General features: G+C 61.5%; 2 protein-coding genes across 7 annotated transcripts in view; one reads left to right on the top strand and one right to left on the bottom strand.

The window, feature by feature from the left end:
* Positions 1–22,788, bottom strand: part of SPPL2B (signal peptide peptidase like 2B) — a 42,498-nt gene that overhangs the window by 6,575 nt on the left and 13,135 nt on the right. For 2 of the 6 annotated variants that reach the window (XM_030845707.2, XM_030845708.2), the window contains exons 1-7: positions 8,758–8,881; positions 3,440–3,559; positions 2,695–2,877; positions 2,158–2,247; positions 1,420–1,559; positions 714–856; positions 448–544 (exon numbers count right to left, since the gene is read on the bottom strand). In XM_030845707.2, the coding sequence (XP_030701567.1) occupies positions 448–544; positions 714–856; positions 1,420–1,559; positions 2,158–2,247; positions 2,695–2,877; positions 3,440–3,559; positions 8,758–8,823 (839 nt within the window). In that variant the 5' untranslated portion in view covers positions 8,824–8,881. Of the gene's footprint in view, positions 1–447; positions 545–713; positions 857–1,419; positions 1,560–2,157; positions 2,248–2,694; positions 2,878–3,439; positions 3,560–8,757; positions 8,882–9,410; positions 9,538–22,701; positions 22,783–22,788 lie in introns of those variants that run through there. The other 4 variants (XM_060297427.1, XM_060297428.1, XM_060297426.1 and 1 more) reach the window with 4 other exon arrangements.
* On the top strand, positions 8,914–13,753 carry LSM7 (LSM7 homolog, U6 small nuclear RNA and mRNA degradation associated). The gene is made up of 4 exons (XM_030845711.2): positions 8,914–8,985; positions 9,124–9,214; positions 11,963–12,034; positions 13,495–13,753. Exons 1-4 carry the CDS (start codon positions 8,914–8,916, stop codon positions 13,635–13,637), a joined length of 378 nt encoding a protein of 125 aa, XP_030701571.1. The 3' UTR covers positions 13,638–13,753.

The raw sequence follows: 22,788 nt of genomic DNA, 5'->3' as shown, positions 1-22,788 counted from the left end.
CAGGCCCTCCCCCAAGCCCCCTGAGCCAAGCTTCCTGACCCCGTCGGACCTCGTCTAAACCCTTCCGTTTCCCACCTGCTCCACGACAAGCAGACCAGACCCCTGACCGCAGAGAACCTTCGGAGCCTGGATCAGCAGCGCCGCCCGCCTGCTGCCCCCAGCCGACGTCCCCCGAGGGATCCCACAGGCCCTGAGCCAGAACGGGAGGCCCACCCAGGGGCTGGAGGTGGGGCCCGTGAGCCCCCAGCCAGCACGGAGTGGGCACCTGCTGTAATGCCTGCACCGTGCCAGACTGACCGAGGGCTCCGGAGGGCAAGGGTCCTCGGCCTCAGCAAAGCTGTGGAGCCTCCGGGGGCCGGGTAATGGGAGGTGGGAGCGGACGGGCCACAAGGCAGCAGAGGGGGACCCCCGCGAGCAGGGCCAGGTGGGGGTCGCCCGGGGGCTCACCTGCATCTGCAGAACGGCAGCCTCTGGAGGAGCGGCGACAGGCAGCTGTAGAGGCCCGTGGAGGAGGCCAGGCAGAAGATGCCGATGATGACGTAGACTGCGGGGCGGGGCGGGCGGTGAGGGGAGCCTGAAGGACGGCTCTGTGCCGCACTCCCTGGCAGGGTGACCGCCCCAAGGGAAGGAAGGGGTAGCCCCAGGCCCCTCCTGGTGAGGCCCCTGGACTCCCCCCTCCCCCGCCGCCCTGAGAGCTGGGGCCGGGCACCCACCGAGCTGGTCGTAGAAGTGGTAGAGCAGCACCAGCATGGAGCAGCACATGACCACAAACACGCAGATCATGACGGGCGTCACGTCCACAGCCTCGTCCTCGTGCTTCTCGGGCCCGTCGTCCCGCTTGTGTTTCATGTACCTCCTTGAAAGACAAGAATGGGCTGGGGGACGCCCTACCGGCCGGCACCGCTCCCGGGGGCCGAGGGCCACAGACATGGGGAAGGACAGGCAGGGGCAGCCTGACACAAGGGGTCTGGACAGGTTGAGGGACAGCTTGCCCGGAGGTGACCACCGTCACCTGCCCCGTCGGCCAGTCCCCCATCCCCACCCACCATGTGTACCTGGGGTCCCCCCCGACGGAGCCAGTCCTGCCGGAGGTGGGGCTCCGGTCCCCAGGGCCCAGCTGTGGTGGCCGCATGGGGGCCACCCTGGACCCTGGCCCTGTACCAACCCCACCAACGCCCTTCCCTGGACGGCCGGGGCGAGGTCTCCCGTGGATGCCCCCGGCAGGCTGGGCCCGGGCCGGGAACCCTGAGGGCAGGACAGAATCGTGGGGAGCGGGGCCCTCGGGGCTTTCAACGGGTCTCCTGGGTGTTTGTAGCAGCTGTTTTCCAGAAGGCTCTCTGGGCATGCGGACTCTCGTGGTTACTTGCCCAGCATTACGGCCGCCCATCCGGGACTCACGCACACGCGCGGGCCACTCACTTCCTCACGTCCCGGCTCCCGGCCCAGTAGCCCCCGAGGGCAACGGTGCCCACAGCCATGATGAAGATGATGACCATGTTATAGTCCAGCATGGGCTCCTTGGGGGCGTACAGTGCTGCCCGTACCACCCGGCCGAAAGTCTGCCTCAGGGAACACAAGAGAGCTAAGGTCGGGGGGGCCCACCCGGGGGGGGCCCACCCGTCCCCTTGCCACCCAGAGGGCCGAGGCTGGCCCACTCGAGGAGCCGGGGGCCGGGAGATCCCGCCTCACCCCACGCCCTCACCCGCTACTCCTGACCCCAGAGAAGCGGGCTCTGCCGGGATGAGCTTCACACAAGGTGGGTGACAGGACCGCGCGTGTGTGGGAACACAGACCCCGCCCCCAGACAAGCATGAGTGAACGAGGGTGGACGTGGCCTGGGAAGCGGTCCGGAGACGGACGGTGGGTCCCTTTGGGGAGACGCGAAGCCTGCAGTGGGGAACCTGGCTATCCCCATGTCACTGTGTGCTGCAGCTCGCCTGCTCGGGACCCGGCTCCCCAAATCAAAGACGCACCAGCCTCTGGCCAGATAGGGCCGGGCCGGGTGAGGGGCCGGGCAGGCCTGAGCAGGGGGTGACACGCAGGGTCTCTGGCATGGGGGAGGGCTGGGGTCTCCATTCCTGACGTTCACAGCACTGCGGGCACACCGTCTCCTCAGGTACTGGGCCCAGCTGCAGACAGGGCGGGGGACGAGCCTACCTCGAAAATGTCCAGCATGTCTTTGTAGCTGAGCAGGGCCACGGGAATGCCGATCTCGTCGTACTGCGTCTTGTTGCCTCCTGGGGGGACCTGGGGGAGAGGGGGAGAGGGCGGCTGGATGGCTTAGCAAGGCCCACCCAGGGCGGGGCAGCTCTCCCCGAGGGGGAGGGGACGGAGGAGTCCTGCGCGCGCGCGCGCGCGTGTGTGTGTGTGTGTGTGTGTGTGTGTCAGGTGGGAGGGTCACACTGCCTTGAGGGCAGGCCTGCAGGCTCGGCCCCTCCCTCTGTCTGGGGGAGTGCAAGCTCCCCTTCCCTCTCAACCCTGGGCTTGGGTGACGCTGGTCTGCCCTGAAGGGCCTGAGGGAGAGGGTGGCACTGTGGCCCACACCACCTGCTCCTCAGGCAGCGGCCCAGAGCTCCGCCCCAGGCCTTGTCAGAGCCCAGCACCGCCCTGGCACAGGGCCCCTCCAAGGCCACAAGTAGGAAACCCCCGCCCCCCAGGGCCCCCGGCTGCCCAGGAGGGGCCCGGCGGCCGCACCAGCGTCTCCTTGCTGATGATGAGCAGCCCGCGCGCCCCGCTGCCCTGGGCCAGCCGCACTTTCTCGTAGAAGGTGCAGTTCCCCCGCGCCACCAGGGGGATCTGGTTACTGAAGCCTTTGGCAGGGAGGTCGGCCGGAGAGCAGAGCACGGAGGTCGTCCAGTCCCGCACCTGCAGAAGAGACTGCAGGAGGGCGGCCTTCACGTGAGACGCTCCAGGGGAGCCAGGGCGCGCAGCATCCTCGGGGAGACAGGTCGGCGGAGGCCACTGCGGCAACCACCGCCCCTACGCAGCCTCACCTCAAGCCCACATGGTCTCAGCCCCACACACGCGCGCGCACACACACGCACGTGCACAAGCGTGTGTGCACACCCACCCCGAGCACAAGGCAGACGAGAGGGGTACAGGGCGGCGTGTGCTCAGGAACCCTACCCGCCTCTCTCGAGCCCGTCACAAACAGCACAAGGTGCGGGCAGGAGTGCTGGCCTTCGTCCCACCCGCCAAGCCAGGAACTGGGCACCCTGAGTCCCTCTGGGAGGAGTGAGGCCAGAGCAGAGAGCAGAGCATCCAGGCTACCCCAAAGACGATGCCGGGCACAGGCCCTTCCTCCGTCCTCAACGGCTCTCTGCAAGACCCGTCCTCCAGAGGCCCTCGGGAGACCCAGGGGAGGAGTGGAGGGAGGGCAGCAAGCAAGACAGACAAGACCCTGCGTTGGGAGGGGGCTCCCGCGCTGGCCGGTACTCACTGCTTTGCTGAGGTCGAGCGGCAGGTGGGCCCACTGCGGGTTGTAGAGGATGCAGTAGTCTTTGCCTTTGGAGCCCCCGGTCTCGGACACCACGTGTACCATGCCGTACTCACAGGCCACCTGGACAGGGGGCAGCAGTCAGAGAGCCGACACAGGGCCGGCCCACGGCACGACCTGGCTTGGGTGGTCCCTCGCTCCGACAGCACAGATGGGATACGACTGTCACATCTTAGGGGGGGACACGATGAGGAGGGCAGGGCCGAGCCTCCTCAGGGAGACCTGGGCGCTGACAGTGGCTGTGTCAGGTCCCCTCCCTGTGGCTCCAGTGGCAGGAATGGGGGAGTCCTCCTGGGACTACAGGGAGAACGAGAGCCCCACGCCACTGCCATAAGGCAAGAAGGGGATGGGGAGTCAGCGGTGGCCCAGCAGGTTCCAGGCTCCCCGACAGGCCCCCACCCAGCGAGGCCAGCAGGCTCAGGGCAGAAATGGGGCGGCGGAGCCCGGGTCACGTGACCAGCACCTGCTGGGCCACAGGCTGGTGGGAACCCCTGGGTCAGAACCTTGACCTTCCCTGCCCAAACGCGTGGCAAGTGGACGGTGCGAGAGGCAGGGCTGCTCTGGGCAGGGGGCCCTTCATGACAGGTGGCGTCCCCACGACCCCAGCAGGGCCCAGGCAGCTGACAGAACCTCCTCCCCAGCACGTCCCGAGCAAGTACAGCAGCGCTCCCGATGGGCACGGGCAGCAGAAGTGCCCGGCTTCCTGGCCCACTACTCCCAGGAGGACGACAAGGCCTCAAGTTCCTCCTGCCCAGGCCCGCCAGGCAGCAGGCTGCTTGTGGAGGGTCCCACAGAGCCCACGTGGACCCCGCCCGCTCTGACACGGAGCAAGGTCGAGGGCAGCCGGCTGACTGCGGAGGACAGGGCGGGCTGGGCACACGGGCCACCGGGGCCTTTGCTCCGAGTGTGAATCCAGAGTGCGGTAGAGGCGCAGGCCCCCGAGTCCTTGGCACTCCAGCCCCTCCGCTGAGGGCAGCGGGGTGGTCAGGACCTGGGAGCGGCTTTACCTACATGAGAAACCAGTATCGCACACGAGCGTCCCCACTGCCTGTTCGTCCCCTCCCGCCTGGACCGCTGCGTCCCTGCCGGGGCTGCTTCCTCCTATAGGCCGGGCTCGGCTACGGAGCCCCCGCGAGGACCTCAGCCCCAGCGGGTCTCACGCCGTCTGGCCCTGGTCTGGGCTGCTCCCTGGGGCTGTGGGACCTGTGAGGGAGGACGGGTCCCAGAGAGAGCCTTGAGCAGGGAGCCCGGCCACGCCACGCCCACAGGGGCCTGGGCCCACCCCAGCCCCTTGGCTTCTTGGAGCTGGAGAGGTCCAACTGGACCCCAACTCTGCACACTCCGGCTCCTGGGGCCATCCCTCTGTACCACCTGGAGGCTGAGACAGAGACTGCACCCCTCGGTGACAACAGGCAGTAGCCTGTCTGTGCGGGGACAGATCCCCACCCCCATCTGGCCTTCCCAAGGTGCAGGCGGCGGTGCTCCGACTCAGCTGGGGTCCCGAGGGGCCGTGGCCCCAACAGCAGGCCTGGGGCACAGACCAGCTCGGAAGGCCAGGCCCTCTGTGAATGTGTAATGGGGCCCAGCCACTCCAGGAGCTTCTCCCCACTGATCCACATCCGCTGGCGGCGTGGAGAGGAACCGGGGCCCCCACTGCCCCTGCCCAGCGCTTTGGTTTGTCGCCTGGAGCGAGGTGCCGACAGCCGAATGGGCTGCGGGGTGTGCTCAGTGAGGCCATGTTTGCAGGGCACGTGGGCACTGCCACCAGCGCTCGAGGGAGGGAAGTGTGGTGACCTCCCCACCCACCCCTGCCTGGCCAACCTCGTTCCCTCGACCAGAGGCAGGATGAGAAGCCCCCTCTTCCGGGTTCTCCCCACCAGGCTGTCCCCAAGTACAGTGCCCAGCCCTGTGCCCCCACCCCAGGTCAGCCCTGCCCTGCCCCCCACCTTGGGCCACTGCAGGGGTTCTGTGATCCCTCAACCCCCAGGCTGAATCCGGCCCACCTTCTGTGTTTGTCAATAAAGTTTTATCGTAACATGTCTGCCTGGTTGCTGAACGTAGGGTACGGCATATGCTGCTCTCTGCGGAGCCTGGGAGTTACAACAGAGGCTATGTGTCCTGAAAAGCCACAAATACTGTCTGGCCCTTTGGAAAATGTTTGCTGACCCCTGGTCTATGGGATCCGAGTTGCTGGTGAAAACTGTCGGTTGTATAAAATGGGAATGACTAAAAGCATTTGTTTTTAAAAAGTCACTGAGAAGCACAAGGGCACACTTCACAGCTCTCCCCTCACAATGTGCACAACTGGCTTTCTGTTAAGAAATAAGCCTGGGCTTGTATCAAACACCCGAGAACACAGTCTCGCCGTGAATACGGTCTCCTCCCCGGGGAGTTAAAGGGCTAGGAGAAGTTCCTCCAAAGGGCCCAGGGCTGTGAGTGCCCCCCGTTCCAGCATAGCCCATCCCAGTTTGGAGGACGAGAAACAGCTGGGGCTACCGAGGACAGGCTACCTCCCGATGCGCCACAATCATATCGAGCTCAGGAACTCCTAGGGAAACTATGCTTCAAGATGACAGTGAAAGCATCCATGTCACGGGACTTTGAAAGAAGCTAAGGGGTCCAGACAGGGAACAGTCTTCCTAGGACTTGGTGAATTCTAGAAGGGGCTAATTAGGACCTGGGAAGCTTAGAAAAAGATGTGCAGGCGGAGGGGGCAGTGGAAGGGTGAAGGGGCAGGCGGAGGGGGGCAGTGGAGGGGTGAAGGGGCAGGCAGAGTGGGCAGTGGAGGGGTAAAGGGGCAGGCGGAGGGGGCAGTGGAGGGGTGAAGGGGCAGGCGGAGGGGGGCAGTGGAGGGGCGAAGGGGCAGGCGGAGGGGGCAGTGGAGGGGTGAAGGGGCAGGCGGAGGGGGCAGTGGAGGGGTGAAGGGGCAGGCGGAGGGGGGCAGTGGAGGGGTGAAGGGGCAGGCGGGCGGAGGGGGCAGGCAGGGAGAACACCACTGTGTTCAGATCTGCCGAGTAACAGGCCCCACATGGGCCGTATGTGCACAACTTACAGCAACTGGGCAGGGGGTCCAATCTCTCGCCCAGGGTCACAGAATGGTCGGGAATGAGCTTCGACCTGTGAGCAAGCAGCCTCCCGCCCCGCGGAGAGCTGGCCTTACCGGGGCGCCACCAAGAACCACACACAGGGTTCTGTCCTGGGAAGGGCTGGCCCAGGTGCTCTCCCGCTCGCTTCTACACCCTACTTGGCTCCCCACATTCAGGGTAAAGTTCCAAATCCTCAGCCAGCGGGAATAAAGTCCAAACGTCCCAGCACCCGGCTCCGACCAGCCCAGTCTGCTCCCCTGGACTCCAGCCAGGAGAGGCCACACGTTCAGCCTGCCCTTTTCCCCCTACGCCTGGAGCCACTCCCACTGCTGCTCCCTCCATGGCCTTCCCTGCAAGGGCACCTGAAGGGACTCCACTGGGATGACACCTTCCTCAGGTGTAACCATTGGCTTATCCTACACGCCAGCTGTAGTGGACCCTCACCGTCTCCAAGGAAATCATCAGCTCTCGAGGGGTAAGGGGGAGGGATAAATTGAAAGACTGGGATTGACACATACACACTACTATATGCAAAATAGATAAGTAATAAGAACCTAACGTATACACAGAGAATTCTTTTGAATACTCTGTAATGACCTATATGGGAAAAGAATCTAAAAAAGAATGGATATATGTATGTATAACAGATTCACTTTGCTGTACGCCTGAAACTAACACAACATTGTAAATCAACTATACCCCAATAAGAATTAAAATAAACAAATCTATTATTAAAAAAAAAAGCACATCAGCTCTCACACCTCCAGCCCTGCTCCCATCACCTGCAACAAACTTCTGTACCTTCTTGACCTAGCAAACGCCCACTCATCCTTCAGATCACCCCTCAGGCACCTCTGCTTCTGAAAAGCATTCCTAGGCCAACTGCGTCCCTCCTTCTGTGGTGTTCCCGTGACCCTCCACCTACCTATCGCTTGGCCCTCATTTGAAATATCCGGAGAGCTTAAAGTCCCTGCCTCCAAAGGCTCAGACTGCTGGGGAAGATGAGTGAACAGGGCTGGGGGAAGTACAGGGGGCTGGCAAAGCAGCTGGGGAGGGGGCGTCCCAGAGAGCTTCTGGGAGGGAGGGACAGCTAAGCTGAGACGTGAAGCATAACCGGGGAATTCAGGGAAACTGAGACCAGCGAGCAGAGTGCCTTCAAGACACTAGAGCTGGAGAGAAACGGGAAGCTTCCTGACAGCCAGATCACAGAGGCCTCCCAAATGCGCCAGGAAGCCACCAGAAGGCTCCCATCTGGGCACAAGACACACTTTGAAAGGGATCACTCCTGCAGTGTTGAGAATGAACTGGGGATTCAGGGGGACAAAAGTGGCCACGGGAGAACGCCAACCGCCTGGAGCAGAGGTGGGGGCACTGGAGCAGAAGGGTCAAGGTTAACGGCCCAGTCTGTACGGCTGTTGCGGGGTGGGGGGTATTTCCTGAGCTGTGGAACCTGGCGGGGAGAGGGAGGATTTGGAAATAAAAGATGCGCTTATGACAACGTACATCAGCCATTTCCTGGTCGGTCCCCCGCTAGCACTGGAGACCCTGAAGGTTTAGTGACAAACAAGTAACATGCTGCGCGCTCGTGATCCCCTACATCGTTTTGCTGACTCTGCACTGTATACTTATCTTCCTTTTGCAGACTAGCAACGGACGCTCAAAGCGGGAAACTCCCTTGCCAAGGTCACGGGAGCAAAAGATGGGGCGGCGATTCGACCCCACTCCAGGGCTGGGCTCCTGGCCGCTTCCCGACACTACCAGACACTGGGTGCCGCGCTCGACAGTTTACCACAACCACGGGAAAAGGGAGTAGTATGGCACTCAAGGGGAAACTGAGGCTCAGAGAGGGGCAGCCCCCCGGCCAAGGCCACGGAGCCAGAGAGGGGCGTCCCCGGCGGCGGTGGGAGACCCCGAGACGGACCAGCAGGGGCCGGGGCGGGAGCGGGTGACGCTGTGGCTGAGAAGGACTTCCAGGCGGGGAAGGGAGACGGGCCGGGGACAGGCCCGCAAGGTCACGACCGAGCCCCGGGCCAGCGGGCCGCCCGCGCGCGGGGCACGGATCCCCTACGCTGGCCCCAGGCCGGGCCGGGCGGGGTCCTGCGCGGGGACTGGGTGGGGGGCGAGGGGCCGGGGCACCGCGGCCGACGAGGCCGGCGGGGTCGGCGCCGCCCTCACCTGGGCCGCGAGGAGGAGGAAGGCCGCCGCTAGCCGCGCCAGCGCCGCCGCCGCCGCCGCCGCCATGTCGCCCGGTCCCAGCCTCAGGCGTCGGCAGATGTTTCCCAGCAACGTGCCGGCGCACCGCGCCACGCAGGCGCCCTGCGTCCGCCGCGCATGCGCGCAGGGCAGGGTACAAAGGGCGCGGCGGCGGCTCCTGCGCACAGCGACGCGGCCGGCAAGATGGCGGTGAGCGTGCGGCGAGGCTGGCGGGGTTGGCGCCGCTGGCGGGGTTGGCGGGGTTGGCGGGGCTGGCGGGGCTGGCGGGGCTGGCGGGGCGGAGTCTGGCTGCGCTCCCCGCCTCACAGAGCTCTGTTGTCCCTGCAGGACAAAGAGAAGAAAAAGAAGGAGAGCATCTTGGATCTATCCAAGTACATCGACAAGACGATCCGAGTGAAGTTCCAGGGAGGCCGAGAAGGTGAGGTCCCTCCGCCCGCCCCCTCCACGGTCCACGAGGAGTAACGGGCGGCGGTACCGATAACGGATGCCTGGGCTGCGCTTTAAGCGCTAGGCTTGGACAACTTGTGCTGGCCCGACGGCGCCGGCAGGTAGGAACGGTTACACCCCTTTTGCAGGTGGGGAAACTGAGGCACGCAAAGGGTCCCCAACCTCACCGGAAGCTACAGTGGCTGGGATTCACGGCTCTGCTTCCTGTGGGTCCTGCCTCACTCAGGCGACTGTCCCAGCTCCTCACGGGTCGTCCTGCACCTGAGGGTTTCTCAGGCTCGGCGCTGCTCACGTTGGGGCCGCATTTTTCTCCGTTGGAGGCCGTCCTGCTCCCACCCACTCGGTGCCAGGAGCCGCCTAGTCGTGACGTCCCAGACATGGCCTAGTGTCCCCTGGGCGGCAGAATTGCCGCAGTTGCGAACTACGGCCCTATGGTCAGTTTCCACCAAGCTGCCTTAAGGGTTTGTTTAAAACAAATCTCGTCTCCTTGTTCACGGTTGTTCCAGGGTAACACGATGAACGTTTTGTACCTGAGTAATGCAGGGAGCTCTCGACTGCTCTGGGAAGCTTTCCCTGACCCCCACGCCTCCACCCCAGGTCAGGCCCCTGTTGTTATAAGTTCCTGGTAGCACTTGTCACAGTTTGCGGCTTTATGCTGTCACTGTGAGGCTTTAACTCTGAATTTGCTGTTGGAGTATGGTGCGAAGACGGCAGGAAGGATGCTGCAGGGTTATGCAGGGAGCCCTGCCCATGGCACAGCCCCAGCTCACTGGCTATGGGACTTTGGGCAAGTTGCTCCCCTCTCTGAGCCTCAGTCTCATTTGTCAGAGGTTATTAACTCCACTTACTTCAGGAGTGGCACTGAGATTAAAGTGTTTAAAGCAGGTAACGTGTTTTTCTTTTTTAAAAAAATAAATTTATTTATTTATTTGTTTATTTTTTGGCTGCACTGGGTCTTCATTGCTGCACACGGGCTTTCTCTAGCTGCAGGGGCTGCTCTTCGTTGCCGTGCGTGGGCTTCTCATTGTGGTAGCTTCTCTTGTGGATCATGGGCTCTAGGCACACGGGCTTCAGTAGCTGTGGTGCACGTGCTCAGTAGTTGTGGCTTGCGGGCTCTTGAGCGCAGGCTCAGTAGTTGTGGCGCACAGGCTTAGTTGCTCCATGGCATGTGGCATCTTCCTGGACCAGGGCTCAAACCCGTGTCCCCTGTATTGGCAGGTGGATTCTTAACCACTGCACCACCAGGGAAGCCACAGGTAACGTGTTTAACAGGGTTCCTGACACTTGGTGAGAGCCGGTCAACATTTTACTTATTCAGCTGCTTCTGAACGTCAGTTTCTTTATTTTGTAAGACAGTGATCCAGACCTCTCCTTCCCTGAGATGTGGATGACTGGGCAGCCTCAGAGGGCTAAAAACACAGCGCCTGCCCGTCTAGGTACCCAGTGCAGTGAGGATTGGAATCTTAACAAACACTTGGCACCGTGCTGGCTCTGGGATGTATGAAGAGATGGGGCTCTTGCTTCTCAAGGCGCTGGTGTTCGTTTTCTACGCTTAAACAACATACGTTTTTATCTCACAGCGCCTGTGGTTCCAGACTCTGGGTGCCTCAGGCTCAGGTCTCTGACGAGGTTGCAGTAAAGGAGTGTCTCTGAGAGCCTGTCATCTCAGGCCCAGGGTCCTCTTCCAAGCCTGGGGTCCCCGTTTTCTGCCAAGAGTTGGCCAGGGACCCCCTGGGCTCCTAGAGGCTGCTCACCGCCCCTGCCATGGACTCTGTCTACAGCACTGCACTTCACGTCTTCAAGACCAACAGGAAAATCTCATTTTTGAAATTTCTTTTTTCAGAAAGGGCCCATCCCTTTAACGGCTCACCTATCAGGTCAGGCCCGCCCAGCATAGCCTGTCTTTAGATGTACTGAAAGTCTACCGACTCATGGACGTTAATGAGATCCACGAAGCTGTCTGAGCTATTGCAGCCTGAGCACAGACTGACGTCCCATCGTGGGTCCCGTCCCACACTGGGGTTTTGGGGAGGGGGAAACGCTGGCTCTGTCTGAGCGTCCTGCCCGCCTGCTGCAGCGCCCCTGTCCTGGTGAGGAGGGCAGACCCGCGGGTGCAGGCTCGCTGCCCGGTTGGGGCCAAGTGCCTGCACGTGTTACTGGATTTGTCACTCTCCGTAACCCCGTTAGGTGGGTGCCTTCACGGTCTTTGTTCTGCAGGGGAGGGTAAGCAGGAGAGGAAGAGGGCCAGGGCGTCGCCCTCAGGCGGGGCTGGTGGACCTGTTCTGTAGGACACCACACAGGAAATATTTTCAGCTGCGCCGGCCAGATGGTCTCTTGTCGCGGCTACTCCACTCTGCCATTGCAGCAGGAAAGAAGCCACAGGCGACATTGAACAAATGAGCATGGCCGGGTGCCAGTTAAACTGTTTACAAAACAGGCGCAGGCGGACTTTGCCGACTGTGTTGTGGTGGCGATGGTTTTGGGGTCCGCTGTCACTGCTCCCCATCCGGGAGCCCTTCCCTTGCTTCCCCCGTGGTCTCCCATCTGTCCCGTCCCTGGAGAGGCTGCTCCCACACCTGCATCCGGCCGGGGAGGCCCCTCAGCGGCGGGGGCACCCCAATCTCACGTGCTGACACCCGGGCACAGCTCGCCTCTGCCCAGGATGACCGTTGATCTTACGCCTGTCTGTCTCTCTTCTCTTCTCGGTGATTCCGACAAGCCAGTGGAATCCTGAAAGGGTTTGACCCGCTGCTCAACCTCGTGCTGGATGGCACCATCGAGTACATGAGAGGTGAGTGCAGCCCGTGGGGCTCGGAGGCGTCCTCACTGGGCCTTCCTTACTGTTTGTTCCAAAGCTGCTCTGCCGCCGCCCAACCGCTGTGTGCACGTGGTGCCTTGTGGATCACGTGGCTGACAGATGTGTCGGATCTCCCGCGGTCCCGGCGAGGCTCAGTAGACCATCGTCTCAGGACTTGGTATTTTCCGGATCCAGTCCTCACAACACTGAGCCCCCGCTGGGGCTGAGGCGTGCCCAGCGGGGCTAGAAAGATGCTGCGCCCGCCGTGAGAGAGCCGGCTGCCCTGTGGCTCGTCCTGCCCCCTTATCTCCTGCTGTCCCTGTGTGTTAACCCCCGGCTGCTGACGGAGGGCCCCCTCCCCGTTATTCCCTGTCCCCCCAGGTCCCCAGACCCTTCGCATGGTGGTCAGGCCAGCCCTTGGCCATCAGCCAGCAAGTTCTCCAGCTCAGCCTGACCGTAGCATGAAGGGGACCGCAAGGCCTAGGAGAGAGGGGGTGTCTTTTCTGGGAACTGTCGATGTTGAGACACATGTTAGTCTGGTGAAGAGTTAATGGAGCCACACAGAAGTGTCAAAGGGCCCCCAGGGAGAGGCCCTCTTTGTGGGGAAGCGACCCCGTGGGGCCTCTTGCTTTGCCCTCGTCTTCCCTCTTCGCACTGAGTCTGCCCAGAGTCCCCCCCGCTGGGATCCTGGCCTGGCCTCCTTGGGCGGATGACTTTCTGGAAAAGGACAGCCTCACCTCGTGGGGCTGCAGGGAAAAGCAAGGGAGCTGGGGTGTGCCACGCGCTTAGACGGGCCCGGGCGGAAGAGCCCTGGAGGCAGGGCTGCTGTTCCTGCGCCAGAGGCCGCTCCCACCTGGGCCCGGCTCGCTCCTTAGCTGAGTCTGCGCCCTCTTCTCACCCCCAGAACGGCCCTGGGACAGAGGCCCTGACGCATGCACACGGTTCCGGGAGGGAGGGGCAGGCTTGGCCAGCGGTCATCCTGCAGGGTCTGGGAGTGGGGAGCCACACCCCAAGTCGGGCCTCCCCAACTCGCCATCGTGCAGTAACAGTAACGGAGGCCTCGCCGCCGTGACCTCAGGAGAGCTTTCCTCGGCGTGCCATCACTTCCCCGGGTCCCTCGCCCCACTGTGAACAGCCCGTTGGCACGGGGGTGAATGGTAGCCCCGCAGGGCTTCCGAGATTCTGCAGATGGGGTTTTTCTCGGCCGCCCATCTGAGAACTCGGTCTCCGCTGTCCCCCGGGCTGTGTCCTCATTGTAGAAGGAGGACAGGCTGCACGCGGCTATTTCCAGAGCTCTTCCTGAGCCTCGTGGTCCGTCTCGGGGAGAGGCTGCCAGCTGGCTTGGGAGTGGGGCCCTTCGCCTGCCCTCCCCACCCCCCCACCGCGGGCCCATCTCCGGTCCTCCTGGGCCTCTGAGCCCGCACCGCCTCATCGCCGCCCCTCTTCTTCTGCAGACCCTGACGACCAGTACAAGCTCACGGAGGACACCCGGCAGCTGGGCCTGGTGGTGTGCAGGGGCACCTCCGTGGTGCTCATCTGCCCGCAGGACGGCATGGAAGCCATCCCCAACCCCTTCATCCAGCAGCAAGACGCCTAGCGGCTGGGGCCGCCCCTCCCCCAGGACTCGGGCCACGCGTAGGAACGGAACTTTCCTTTTTGTATTGCTTATGTTTTTGTTTTCTTTATAAAATTGTAAACCTCAAGTGTCCAGGAGCCCTGGACTCTGGCTTTCAGCCTTGGTGTTCTGGCAAGACCTGGGCCCCAGGGATGCGGTCCATCCAGCAGAGTTTGTGCGCCGTCTGGGGTCCAGGCCCAGGGCTGGGGGGCTCGGAGGTGACTGAGCGTGCATGGTCCAGGTGAGGGCACGGGATGTGGAGGCCGGAGCCTTTGCAGAGCCCCCCTGGGGCCACAGCCCATGCAGACCCCCCAGCCAGCCTTCTCAGCGGCAGGCCCTGTCACTTAAGTGCCTCTGTACGCCGGCCCGAGTGGTCCCCCAAAGCCGGGTCCTTCTGTGTCACATCCCCGCAGAGCCGTGACCTCACAAAGAACAAACTGGATGGAGCCTTGCTGTCCGCCCGGTCCCACGACCTCCTAGCCCAACCTGCTTCCCGCCTCAGCTCAGAGGACGAGCCCACCCCTGCCCCTCAGCTGGCGACTCCGTGGGCCATGATCCTGAACGTCCCCATGCCCGCCCTCAGGAAGCAGGGCTTTCTCCTGGCCCCATTTCCTAAACCCAGTGTCCTCGTTAGGACCCTACCTCCACAGCACCGTCTGCTGAGAGCAGGCCACGTGTCTGCTATTTGTAGGAGTGCTGGGCATGTGAGGACGAGCGGGGCCAGGAGTGAGTGGGAGTTGTCCTGGCGGGAACTGTAGACCAGGGCCCCTCCACCAACGGCTGGCGACACACAGGAACCCACCGCACAAGGGGACCCGGCTGGATGGCCCCCACGCTACCTGTCCGTCGTTTACACCAGATAAACTGAAAGCAGCTGGTTTATCGCGGGGATCTGAGCTCTGCTGTGGCCCTGCTGCCGGGGATTAGTCGTGGGGCCGCGTCGCCAAGCCCCGTGTGCTCACCCCTCCCGGCCCGCTTCCCTGCCAGCTGGCGGCCCTGCCTCATGCAGCTCCCTCATCAGAGGCCTCAGCCCCAGCAGCTGGGCAGCGGGGCGCCTGGGCTAGCTGGGGTCACAGCCCCGGGGGAGGCTGTGCCAGAGAACATCCAACCCGCCGCGTCCTGCTCTTGGGGGCAATTCCCGTGCCCACTCAACAGCCGGGGGACTGCGACTCCGGCGGGGGGGGGGGACACACGGTGGAGGGACCGAGAACCTGGGCACCAGTGCCTCTGTTCTCTCCACACACCCAGCCTGCCCTATCTGAGGCTGAGATACAAAGGCTGAGACCCAGATCTTGGGGTCAGAAGACCCAGGGGTCCGGACCCCAGGGTGGGGTGGGGTGAGGGAGCAGTGAGGGCTAGAGGCTAATCAGACCTCGTTAGAGCCCCGGGGCAGCCAGGGGCCAGGACAGATGGACAAGGACACCTGGCTTTCCAGCTCCCAGCGTTGGTTGCACAGAAAGCAGGGCTTGTCTCGGGAGCCTCTCTGCTCCATCATTACAGCCCTCAAAGGCTTCAGACCGCTCTCCACCCACCCCTCACCTCCCAGCCGATGAGCGCAAAAGTTCTCTGTGACCACAAAGTCAGGGGCCCCAATCTCCTTCTACCACTTGCTGTGTGGCTGAGGGTGAGTGTCCCAACCTCTCTGAGGTCCCATTCCTTCTCTCTTAAGCTCAGAAAAAGTCATCCAGTATCCACTCTGTGGCCGGGCACTGGGCTGCTGTTGGACGGGGAGTTGGTTAAGAGCACAGATCTTTGTGTTCAAGTCTGAGGCTGAGAACAAGATGCTCCGGGGGCCCAAGAGAGGGAGACCCTGACCTCCTGGGGGCTCAGGCAGAACTCCCCAGAAAGGGGGGTAAGATGAGCTTGTTCCACTGAACCGTATCCACCCTACAGAGTCACTATGACCTCGTTTGTAAAAGACGGTAAATAACCTAGCTGCCCATCACTGGGGGATCTGCTGGAGAAACTCAGGTTCCTCTGGCCAAATATCAATACAAAGCAACTTTTTGCAGAGAGGTAGATACATCTCTTTTGTGCAGCCACTAATTCCCTGCAGCTTCCCTCGCAGGAGGGGGAGTCTGTTTCTCCACCCTTCGGAATCTGGGGACTTGGTTTAATGGTAAGAATACGGCAGGAGTGACGTGGCATTCAGAGCTTAGTTTGCCAAGAAGCCCTGCGGCTCCTACCTTTGTCCTCTTGGAACACTGCCCACGGGTGGCCGTGTGTCTGAGGCCTCCTGAGTTAGCCCAGGTGACACTGAGCCCAGCAGAAGAACTTTGCTGCCAACCCACAGAATCATGAGGAATAATAAATTTTTATGCCCCTACGTTGGGGGATGTTTGTTACGCAGTGACAGGTCACTGAGACTTGCTGACATACAAGTGTAGCATGTGCGTGGTGTAACACCACTTCTTTAAGATGATGCTTATTAAGAAGATCTTATGTTTCTATGATTTTAAATATATTGAGAAGGATCTAGAAAGATCCTGCTGACCCAGGATTGAAGATGGTGATGAAAGGGGGATGTTAGCCTATCCTTAACATTTTAATATTTCATGAAGAGAAATTTAATATTTTACAGAGTGTTATATTGAAATTTTAATATTTTACAAGGAGCCTGAGAAAGAGAAGGCCAGAGGCAGATAGGGAGACGCAGGGCAAGACTGAGGGAGACTAGGAAAGGCAGACAGAGGCGGAGACTAGAGAAGGAAGAGGGAGAAAAGAGCCGGTGACACTGATCCCGCCCCCTCTGCCCCCTGGCCCCCGTAAAAATCCCTGGCATCCCCGGCCGGCCAGCCCGCCGGCCAGCCCGCCAGCCAGCCCACCATGCCGTCCGGAGGCTCCCCGCTGACCCCGGCCCAGTTCCCACCCTTTCAGCTCCCTGCCCACGGTCAGCGCGGGCCTTGGAACACCGGGGCGGGGGCTGCGGCCATCGGACGGCGGGGAGGGCCGGTCCTGCTCCACGTGCCCATGGTCACCACAGCCCACAGCTTCCAGGTGCTGTCTGCCAAGGCCCCGCTCCGGGAGACGTCGCCAGAGGCCCCGGCAGGTCCCACCTTGAGCCCAGACCAGGATCCCACCCCACGGCAGATTCCAGAGTCTTCTGAAGGCGGACGGGATCTTGACATTGCTGACGGTCAGCCCTGCACCTCCCCACAGCTGCCTTGTCCCCAGAACAGCTTCAGCAACAGGCTGGGCTGACGTACACCTTCTGGTTCACTCAGCCCCCCACCCCAAACCCTTTCCTTATCCCCATCCACAGATGAGGATTGCTAAGGCCCAGAGAGACTGAGCAACGTGTACTGGGTCACACAGCCGGGATCCTAACTCAGGGGGCGAGCTGCCCCCCACATCCCTCCTGTGCTCTGAAAGCTGTCTCGTGGGTGAGAAACAGGCCCAAAGCTAGGTGGGTGGGAAGCAAACAGGGGAAGGAACCGCCTGCCCACCTGGCCCCAGGAGCTGGGAGGAAACAGCTTCCCCCGTTCTCACGGCCAGGTCTGGTCCTGCCACCCACAGACCTGGGGAGCCCTCATCCCCACCCTGGAGCACCAGTGATGCCGCAGAGCCCTGCAGCCCCCCGTGGCTGGCCAGTGAGGCAGGAGAGGAATCCAGTTCCGCCTGGACTCAGACGTGGATGTGGATGTAAAAGGAAGAAGCTTTTGTTGACTTTGCAAATGGGGTGGGGGGGGGGGAGGGGTCTTGGATCCCTGGGGCTGTTGGATTGTGACGCCCCGGGGGTCTGGCCCTCCTGCTTCTCGCTTCCTCCCCAGCTCCAAGCCCGAAGCCCTCACTGTCCGCAGGAATAGTGCCTCCCACCCCGCCCCATCCGCTCCATCAGACCGAGAGCTTCTTGGCTCTGATGTGCAATATATGTCCTCCGCTGAAAAGCGCATGTCTTTTCATGCTCTCTGCCTGTGTTCAGGGCCCAGGTCAGCTCCTTGACCCACCCCGTCCCGTCCCCAAGCCATGCTGACTGGAGCCTGCAGGGGTCAGGACTCACCCAGGAATGAAGAGCCCAGAGGGAAAACAACATTCCTGGCTGAGGGGGCTGACCAGGAGCCTGGGATCCAGGCGGATATGCCTTTGGGCCCCACCCTGTCGCTAATTCCTGAGTTCTCCTTCCCCACCTCTGCGCCGCCCCCGCCCCCGCCCGTCTCCCCCAAAGCACCAGATCCACACCCACTGCGTGTCTTAGAGGAACCCCAAATTAATGTGCCCCAAGCTGATGCTCCCCCTTCCGCCTGCCACCTCCCCAGCCTTCCTCATCCCAGGATCCATCTCCACAAGTCCCCCGCTTGCCCAGGCCCCAAACCTTGGGGTCACCCTTGACACGGCCCCCCCCCCCGCCCGCCCCATGCATCCCATCCGTCAGCAAGTACTGACAACTCTACTTCAGAACTTATCCCGAAGCTTTGAAGGGACAAATAACACCAATCCAACCTCGGACACCAGAGGAGGAAGGAATATTCCCCACCTGTTATATGAGGGCAGTGTAAGCAAAACCTGTCAAAAACATTGCAGAAAAAGAAAACCACAGACCAACATCCCTCACGAATACAGATGCAAGGACCCCTCACCAAACATCACCAGATTGGATCCAAAGGATTGCACGTCGTGACCACCAGGTGGTCATGGCCAGGAACGCAAGGTGGGTTTAACACTGGAAAATCCATCTGTGTGATTCACCACATCGACAGAATAAAGGAGGAAAAAACCCATGACCACGTCATAGCTGCAGAAGAGGCATCTGACAAAGTTCAACACCCATTCAGGTTAAAATCGTGGCAACTAGAAATAGAAGGGAATTTCCTCAACCTGATAAAGGCCATCTGTGAAAAAACTGACAGCTAACATCACCGTAAACGGTGAAAAAACGAACGCTTTCCCCATAAGACCCGGCCAGGCTGGCAAGACAAGGACGCCCACGGTCACCTTGGACATTGCACTTGAGAGCCTGAACAGTGAGATAGGACGGGAAAACCAAATCAACGGTGAGTGTTGGGAAAGAAAAACTAAGATGGGCCCTATTTGCAAAATCTGGAAGCTGCTGCAAGGTTTACTTGCTGAATGACAATTACCTGCTGAAAGTACCTGCTGTGATTCAGGCCCCAGCACCCCTCAGCTGGATCAAAATGGTACCTGCCCCAAGGCTGGAGCACTGTGGGGTCCCCGGGCTGAGGCCAGATTGGTCAATTTGTCAGTTCAACCAAAAGAGAGCGGGGTTTTGGTGAGCTCCATGGGGTGCACGTAGGGAGGCCCCGAGGGCACTGTTTCTCCAGTCGTACCAGGGACCTACACTTATTTGGGACTCTGGGACTTGCCGACTAGGGCCTGCCTTGCACAAGAGGCTAGTGTCAGTTCGAGGCCCCCCACTTGACCACACAGAATGGCTGCAGAGGCCCCAACGCCACGTCTGGGCATGTGGGCTTTGCCCACACCGGGCCCTTTGCCGGCAGGCCTCTCCCACCCTCTGGGACCCTCAGAGCTTGTCCTGTGATGTTTGCCTTACAGTCTGGCTTTGGGCCCCTTTTTGTGGCGGGAGCCGCATTTGGGGACCAGCATCCCCATGCACAGCCCGGGAAAATGCTGACTCAGTAAATAACACCAGCTAACCAACCACTCAAGGCTGTTTACCGTGGATGGGGCAGACAGACTTGTGAATCATACAGTCCTGTGTCATCCTCCCAACAGCCTCGAGGGACTGCTTGCTATGATTCCCACATTACACGTGAGGTTCCTGGGGCTCAGAGAGCTTAGGTCATTAGTCAAGGTCATCCTGAGGGGACCCGGCACAGCCCCAGGGGCCTGGAGCCCAAGGCCTCAATCCCTCTGCTCTCTGGCCTGCCAGAAATCCAGGACTCTGCTCCCGTTACAGAGGGAAAGCCACTTGTCTGAAGCCACACCTGAGGCTCCCAGGCCATGTGACCCCTCCCTCCCCTGGCCCCGACCGCCAGTCCTGCACATCTCGCCAGAGAACGAAGGAGAGAAGAGCTTTTAATTTTAGAAATAGTTACTGCCACCTAAGGGTTCCTGCTGGCTTTCCCAGGCATGAGGACGCGGAACGGGGAGAGCCATGGCCCTGCGACACTCCCACCCAGAGGGACACACGGGGGCTACGGAAGCCCCCTGGGCTGGCAGCCACCTCCAGGCCCCCTGCCCCTGCCACAGCTCCCCCATCTGGAGCCACCCTCTCCTCCCTGGGGGTCTGTCTCCACGGCAACATCCCCATCACAGGTGGTCGTAACCTTGGCAACCAGGTACCGCTGCCCCACCACCTGGGAGGCTGGGATCCCTGGACGCATCCCCTTCCCATGTCCCCCTCAGCCCCCACGGCAGCATCCCACTGGGGATGCTGGGCCGGGAGAGGCCACCCAGAAGCTGAGCCCACCTCCCTCCCCTTGCTAAATGCAACAGAACCGCAATGACGATGTGTACGTTCTAGCCGGTTGCTGAGGACCTACTGTGTGCTCCTGGGCTCCCTCTTGGCACAGAGAGCAGGTTGATGCTGACCATGGACAGAGAGAAGACAGTGGTTTCAGGCAGCCGTAGATGCTTCCCTACTCAGACCCCCAGAACCTCCACCTCCGGGGCCAAAACCTACAGCCCTCAACGTCACTGGACTATTGGTTCATTCAGCCAGTCCTTACTGGACGCCGACTCCGTGTCTGCCGGAGCTGCGGCAGAGAAGAAGGCAGGGCCCACGATAAACAGGATAAATCAGTAAATTACACAGTGTCTTAACTGGAGAGAGTGCCGAGGAGGCAGAGAGGGGACAGAAGGAGGCAAAGGGTGGAGCCATGAGTCAGGAAGGGGTGAGCCAGGCTGATGGCTGGGGGAAGGCACTGCAGGCAGAGGGGACAGCTGTTCAAAGGTCCTGAAGCAGGCAGTGTCCGAGACCTCATCCTGCCCTTCAGCCAGGCTTCCTTCCGGAGCAATGAATGCAAGCTGGGCAGAGCCACTGAGCGCCCTGGTGTCCCCCTGTGGACGCTGAGGACAGTGATGTCCCCCTCCATCATTGAGTGGGGTCTCTGCAGCCCTAGAAAACAGGTACTGTTTGGGTCCCCACTTTACAGATGTGGAAACTGAGGCTGCAGGGGAGTGTCCCACAGTTCCACAGGCAGGAAGTAGGTTCGAACCCTGACCACTGCATTGGTTACCCCCTTCTCCCTGCAGGACTCATCTCAAGCACCCTCTCCTTGGAAAAGCGTCTCTGACCCCCAGCCTAGGCTGGGTACCGGGTATCATCTGCTGAGTTTTCCGCCACCCCCTGTTGTGATAGTCTCACAAAATCTGCTCCCCCAGGCCCATGGCGAGCCCTCCCCCCCGGCCACGTCTCCTCCCTCCGGCCCGGCGCTTGACCTGGTACACAGACCTACTGGCACACAGTAGGAAAGTGCTTGCTTTCCTAGAGCCCTGGGTGGCAGGTATCAGAGCCTCATTTTACAGAGGGAGACAGAAGCTCAGAGCTGGGAAGCGACTGCCCTGAGGTCACACAGCCTCTGCAGCAGTGACTCCTCTATGCGGGCGCTGGGCTGTCCGCGGGGATGGGGAACCACGAGGGACGGGAGCCCACGTCCTCCTCCTGGAACTCTGTTGGCCAGGAAAGGGATCTGCCCCCTTGTCTCATGGGGACCTGGCCTACGGCCTCCTGGGATGCGGTTTCCGGGCCTCCGGCCAACACGACAGTCTGGGAATGGAGCCTGCTCGAATCACAGTTGGCTGAGCTGATGCCAGGCCACCATGGAAGCAGCTGGGAGGGTGCAGCGAGCAGGGAAGGCTGGTGGGGGTGGGATCATGAGAGGTTACACGCCTAGCCCCCTGGGCAGCCAGGCCCACCTTGAGCTCCTCTCTTGGGACAAATGGTATCTCTGAGCCTCGACTTGCTGATCTGTGAAATGGGAATAATAAGTGTCCGCCTGTAACCATGACCCTGCAGCAAGCACAAGAGGGCCCGTGTTTGGAACGGAGCCCAGCATAGAGTAAGTGCTCAGTAATCTCGCTAATTAATCGTGTATTAGCATGACGGTGGGGGGGGGGAGGGTGCCCCCACCCCGTCCTCTGCCCCCGCACCTCCCACACTGCAGTAATGTCCTGCCTCTCACCCTGGACTCCACAGCGTGAGCTCCCTAAACAGGGCCGATGCTGGGCAGGCTCTGTCCTGGCGGGGTCAGGACACTCCACTCCTGATTCCATTTCTGCCCTGGCTTGCACAATATCCCAACCTGGGAGTCAGGGTAGGGACACTTCACCCCAACCTTTAGTGATTCTAGGACATCTGCTCCAACAAGATGCCTTTCATCAGATGAGGCAGGCCTCCCTCCTAACTTGAGGTTCCCAAGCTTGGGGGTGCCCACGGCTCCCCAAACCACCACAGTAAAAGTAAAAGGGTCATTCTTTCCACAAACATCCATTGAGCACAGCATTGAGCTGCAGCATAAACAAGCGATTACAAACTGGCCAACAAAGGATGCAGGGGAAGGCATTCCAGGCTGAGGGAACAGCGAAGGCCAAGGCCCTGAGACTGGCAGGAGCCTGGCATGTTTGAAAAGGGGCAAGGGGGCCTCACTGGGAAGGAGTGAGGCGGCCGGCGGGAGGAAGGCATGGGTAGGGAAGATCCAGAAACACACACCGAGTTTAGCCATGAATCTGAGGGCAACAGGGAGCCGTAGTTGGTTCTAGAGGCCAGTGGTTAAGCATCCTCCGGGGCCCACGTGAGGAATGGGCCTGGAGCGCTGGCCGAATCGGAAGAGGCTGGGGCAGGTATCCAGGTGCCGGGTGGCGGAGGCCTGGAGTGGGGTCAGCGAGGAGAGGCCAGATCCCAGAGGGTCACAGATGGGGAGCCCTGCGTTCCCTGCACCGCAGCCTCTGCAGGCCCACCAAAGTCACGGCCACAGAGGTGGCCCTCACTCGCGCCACCGCCTCGGGTGCGCACCGAGCGGCAGGCGCTCCCGGGTCCTGGACTCCCTGCCCTTCCCCCGCCCGCCGCCCTGGCGCCAAGTCCCGGCACCTGCGCGCACGTGTCCTCGCGCCCCGCAGCCCCGCACACCTGCCTGCGGTCGGGTCACCGCGCACCCCAGCCGACGGGCCGCGCGCACGTCCGAGCGCAGTCCCACGCGCCCCCGCACCGCGCGCC

This window comes from Globicephala melas, chromosome 3 (genome assembly GCF_963455315.2).
Source record: "Globicephala melas chromosome 3, mGloMel1.2, whole genome shotgun sequence".
Lineage (NCBI taxonomy): Eukaryota > Metazoa > Chordata > Mammalia > Artiodactyla > Delphinidae > Globicephala > Globicephala melas.
Note: the sequence above shows the minus strand (reverse complement) of the source record. Positions and strands in the feature narration are given on the sequence as shown.

Coding starts and splice junctions, on each gene's coding strand:
- LSM7 (XM_030845711.2), top strand. CDS start 8,914: ATGCGCGCAGGGCAGGGTACAAAGGGCGCGGCGGCGGCTCCTGCGCAC. Junction 8,986..9,123: donor ACGCGGCCGGCAAGATGGCG/GTGAGCGTGCGG, acceptor TTGTCCCTGCAG/GACAAAGAGAAGAAAAAGAA. Junction 12,035..13,494: donor CACCATCGAGTACATGAGAG/GTGAGTGCAGCC, acceptor CTTCTTCTGCAG/ACCCTGACGACCAGTACAAG.